The sequence below is a fragment of the Sinocyclocheilus rhinocerous genome, unplaced genomic scaffold, assembly GCF_001515625.1.
Source record: "Sinocyclocheilus rhinocerous isolate Xijiao unplaced genomic scaffold, SAMN03320098_v1.1 scaffold909, whole genome shotgun sequence".
Taxonomy (NCBI): Eukaryota; Metazoa; Chordata; class Actinopteri; order Cypriniformes; family Cyprinidae; genus Sinocyclocheilus; species Sinocyclocheilus rhinocerous.
In genome coordinates this window covers 293,224-298,087 of record NW_015666359.1, presented here as the reverse complement: position 1 = coordinate 298,087, position 4,864 = coordinate 293,224, and the positions used below count along the sequence as shown (strand labels likewise).

Here is a 4,864-nt window from a genome sequence, read left to right as displayed (position 1 = left end):
GGGGACACAAATGTGATTTGGAAAAGTGGGGGGGACATGTCCCCCCTGTCCCCAGTGGAAATTACGCCCCTGGCTGTCTCTAATGATTTTTGACCAATAGGGCTTTTATGATTGATTGATATTGATGATACTCGAAAACATAGTGGCCAATGGCTGGTATTTAAAGCTGATAATATCACACTATTAAACTGAAGGATAGTAAAAAATAAATAAATGCTGCAACTAAATTAATGTATTTGCAGAATTAGAAATACATTATTTGAAAATGAATCAAAAGGGGGAAAAAAATACAGTTAGGGGTAGGCGATATGAGTAATTTTATTTCACGGTAACGATATATATCACAATATAGTTACGATATATATCACAATATAATTCCTTTCCCTTTAAATAAGGTCTTTTTAATATCGCTGAAATTTTATTATTCTTGTCACGAGTGTCAATATCACAAAAAACTAATACTAGCCTAAATTTGAAAAAAAACAAGCTCACAGGAGACAAGTAAAAATGGTCAGTGATTAAATAAGAATAAGAATCGAATTACAAGCAATAGGACAAAAAACTAAAAAGTGATTTAGTCAAGAGCAGTGAGAGATTTTCTCTTTTGTGGTTTGATTAACATGAATAACAGACAGCAGGAATATTAGACTTTAAGAGCTGCCCGCATTGTTTGCTTCAGTACACCCTCGCTCTATGAGCAGCGTCTTCACATGTGTTCGCCTATCTGACAGTGCTCAGAAACAGTGCGTGCACACAGTAACATGAGTTCTCTTTTGCTGCTGGTTACGTTTGTTTTTAAACCACAATGCTTAAAACCGCACGCAAACGATAAGTTTTCATGAAGACGCAGCACAGCAACATCACATGAGCTTGATAGAAATGGTAGTCCAAAATCTCTACTGGTTGACAAATTTCTACCAGTTAATTGTCTACTGGGATATCGGCCACCCCGAAATTCAAATATAAATTATATTTCAGATAGCAACTTCTTGATTCTGTAATGCTGTTATTGCATTTCACAAATGAAGAAATTGTTAAAAACATGACTAAAGTGGACATGTCTCTGTGCACTGCATCGTATTTTCTCAAATAAAAAACAGGTAATGGTAACTTTATATACAGTACACAGTAAATATAAAAAATAGGGGCAAACTGGATGTAGCGCAGCATAGTTTAAAATTATTTAAAGCTCCAGTTTGCACGGACGGATCATGCACAAAGTACTCGCGTTTTTAGACAGTCTACAAATGCACACTTCAGAGAATCTAACAGCTGCACAAGCAAAAGATTCTTTGAAAGATTTCAAAATATTTTGTTTAATGCTTAATAAAAATTTGACAAGTTAATTACAGTAAATTAAAAAATGCAACTTGTTCTCAGTAGTGTCAAAAAAGGCCCACTTTTGACACTTATGGTCTTAACAGAAAATCTTATCTGCCAAAATATCCACATAAATGCCACATAGCGGCCAATATATTGGTCAATCATTAATCAACTGTTTTTAAATAAATCTTGAGTGAATCATTTCTGTTCCCTTTATAATTTTAGACTCATTTGTCCACCTGCAGAAAAAAAGCTCTGAACAAATTAGTTAGATCTTTTGAATCATTTGCTAAAAATACTTGAGTCTGCAGTAACCCTGATGCTTCTCTTATGGAGGTTTTATACACGTCACCATCAGCAGCTCACCTCAACTCACAGATCTGTGTGCACATCACAGCGTACCTCCTGTGTGTTAGATACTGTGATGGTCAGATCCATAATGCACTGCAGTGCTCATAAATCCTCATCTGAGTGTTTGTGTGTTTAGGTCAGAGTCTGGGTTATGGCTTTGTGAACTATGTAGAGCCCAAAGATGCAGAGAAAGCCATCAACACTTTAAATGGTCTCCGACTGCAGACTAAAACAATCAAGGTAAGGTCTATCTGAAGTGAGGCTGCTGTCAGAGATACCGCTCGTGTGTTGACGTGAGCTAAGCTTGTGTTTGTGAGTAGGTGTCGTTTGCTCGACCGAGTTCGGCCTCCATTCGTGACGCTAACCTGTACGTGAGCGGTCTTCCTAAAACCATGACCCAGAAAGAGCTGGAGCAGCTCTTCTCTCAGTACGGCCGCATCATCACCTCCAGGATCCTCGTGGATCAGGTCACAGGTGAGATCTTGTATATTGAAACAATGCCAATCAGGGCTGTCAAAATGGCTGAAAAACTACATTTGAACTTTGCACTTAAATATTATCGATATTCAAATTTAAGAGGTATAATTTCAGCTAGGGTGAAAAAAAGCTTTTGGCTTCTCTTCTGAGGCCACAAGAGGGCGCATCGAGCAAAATATTACTAATGCAAGTTTATTCAAAGCAATAAAACAACACGTCTATCTGTGAAAAAAGTGCATAATGTTTAAAATAATGTTTATAAACCAATTATAATTAATATCTTTGTTTAAAAAATACAAGTCTTAGTTCATGTTAGCTCATTAAATAACAGCTGCAACTCTGGATTTTAACAACGTGTTATTAAATATTGTAATTACCTAAGATTAATGAATGTTCAGAAGAATTTTTCATTGGCAGTTTGTTAACTAATGAATTAACTAATGTCCCTAACCCTAACCCTAACTAAAAGTTTGACGGAACAATAAAGAATCGAAACACTTTCAAACAATATCTAGGGCATGTTGTAGTCCAGATTAAAATGTAAAAAAGTTTGAAAATAAATAGTCTATTAAGTCTAAATATTTAAAAATTTTATTCGCTGTGATGAACAACCATAGCGAATACACAAATCTGAATGACTATTTAAATCATTTAAACACGTTTCAGAAACCGAAAGTAGCGCAGCTGATTGTTTCCAGGGTAAAGACTGCATTTCTGCTGTTCAGCGCCATCTGCTGTCAGCGAGTGAATGTGCGCTTTATTCAGAGCATCTCTCACGCTCCGCCATGCGCTTCTCATCCGTGCTTGTTTACATCAAGTGCACAAGTGTCTGTGACGCAGCGTACAGAGGTGTTGTGCATCGTGACCAGTTAATGGGGAAAGTGTTCTTAAAATGCATTTAAAAATCTGAATAATTTGTAAAATTATTCTCTGTATTTTGAAGTGCCCATGATAACATTATCGTGATATATCGCATTACCGAATACCGGCACATGTCTATCATGTATGTATGCATAGTTTAATACAAAGTGCCCAAAGCCAATCACAGAGTACTTTTTTAATTTAAAAACGTGAAATGCAGTCATATGGGGAAAAAACCCGCCTTAAAGTCTCGAGACATGTTTTTTAAAAGTTGAACTTGCATTAATTTTACATGGCTTTCTAAACATGCGGCTCTCTTGTGCGAGATGTGAGTGCAACAGTGATAGATGTCCCTCTAGAAAATGCGATAAACATGCATTCTGTGTGAACAGCTTGGTTTCAGTTTTGACGTAAACAAGATCTTCTCCGCATTGATGTTCTCTTTTCCCGTAATATTTTGAATGGACAACGCAGCAGCGCCGCATCTAGTGGCTTCAACTAGATAGACTAACAAAAACATTAAAATGCAACGATACTTACATCGTCATCGTATCTCGTGAGCCACTGATAAGGCTGCCTCCTTAACGCACACCTAAAATTCGAATGCAACATTTTTGCATTCAGTGTTGATTTTTAAAAAAAAAATGTATTTGACGAATATTCTAAATTCAATTTTTTTTTTTGACAGCCCTAATGGCAACTATGTCATATAACCATGAAAATCATTGTGAAAGAATATAATTATATAACAGTATATTTATTTGTGTATGATGTGAGTTGTGTTTAGTGATGCCCCAAATTGAATTTTTTAGCATAAAGCAAAATGAAAGATTTAATTTAGCCAAAAACCAGATCCTAGTCTTGTCAGATTTGCAGTATTTTTTGGTGGTGTTCAGGAGTGTCCAGAGGTGTGGGCTTCATTCGATTTGACCGGCGTGTCGAGGCCGAGGAGGCGATTAAAGGGCTGAACGGACAGAAACCACCAGGTGCCACCGAGCCAATCACGGTGAAGTTTGCCAACAACCCCAGTCAGAAGAGCAGCCAGGCGCTGCTGTCCCACCTGTACCAGTCGCCCAACAGACGCTACCCAGGACCGCTGGCGCAGCAGGCCCAGAGATTCAGGTACCCGCTGACACACACTCGCTGCACTGGAGCTGACTTTGACTCGAGTGTGATTTCATTGTGTGTGTGCATGTGTTTCAGGCTGGATAATCTGCTCAACATGGCATATGGAGTCAAGAGGTATGTTCATTTGAGCTGCTGCTTGTGGGAAGTCTATTAAAGCAGTGAGTTTGTGATTTTTAGATATGGCAGGGCTCCAGACGAACTATACTTTTATAGTATCGTACATTTGAAGATCATAAAAAAACACAGGTATACCATGGCAGGAAGCAACAATATTGATTCTAGCTGCTATTTTTTCTGAGTCTGGGTATATGAGTCTCACTGGGTCAAAATTGCATTGCTGAAGTAAAAAGAAAATGTCACACAGTTGTGTAAATCACATTTTAATACATTTAGAGATCATGTGAAATGCCAGTAAATACAGCGATAAACTAATAAACATTATAAACATGTATTTTACAACACATATTTTAGTTCCCATCATTCCAGACTAAATTCTAAATTTAACGATATTTAGAACATTAGTGAAAAATAGTATAAAACAAATATAAATTACAGTAGCATAATTTAGACTTGACCCTCTATCACTTGCACTCTATTCGTTTTCTAACTGCTTGTTTTTCTTTAAAAAAAAAACACTAGCTTTCTATATTCTTTTTCTATTTTATCTACATTTTCTTTGTGTGTGTGTGTGTGTGTATATATATATATATATATATATATATAT

At 36.7% G+C, this 4,864-nt stretch overlaps 1 protein-coding gene across 4 annotated transcripts in view; it reads left to right on the top strand.

Annotated features, from left to right (window-relative positions):
- elavl2 (ELAV like neuron-specific RNA binding protein 2) overlaps nucleotides 1–4,864 on the top strand; it is a 34,285-nt gene that overhangs the window by 23,225 nt on the left and 6,196 nt on the right. For all 4 annotated transcript variants that reach the window (XM_016543524.1, XM_016543523.1, XM_016543522.1 and 1 more), the window contains 4 exons: nucleotides 1,811–1,914; nucleotides 1,995–2,148; nucleotides 3,909–4,134; nucleotides 4,216–4,254. In XM_016543524.1, coding sequence (XP_016399010.1) covers nucleotides 1,811–1,914; nucleotides 1,995–2,148; nucleotides 3,909–4,134; nucleotides 4,216–4,254 — 523 coding nt within the window. The remainder of the gene's footprint in view (nucleotides 1–1,810; nucleotides 1,915–1,994; nucleotides 2,149–3,908; nucleotides 4,135–4,215; nucleotides 4,255–4,864) is intronic.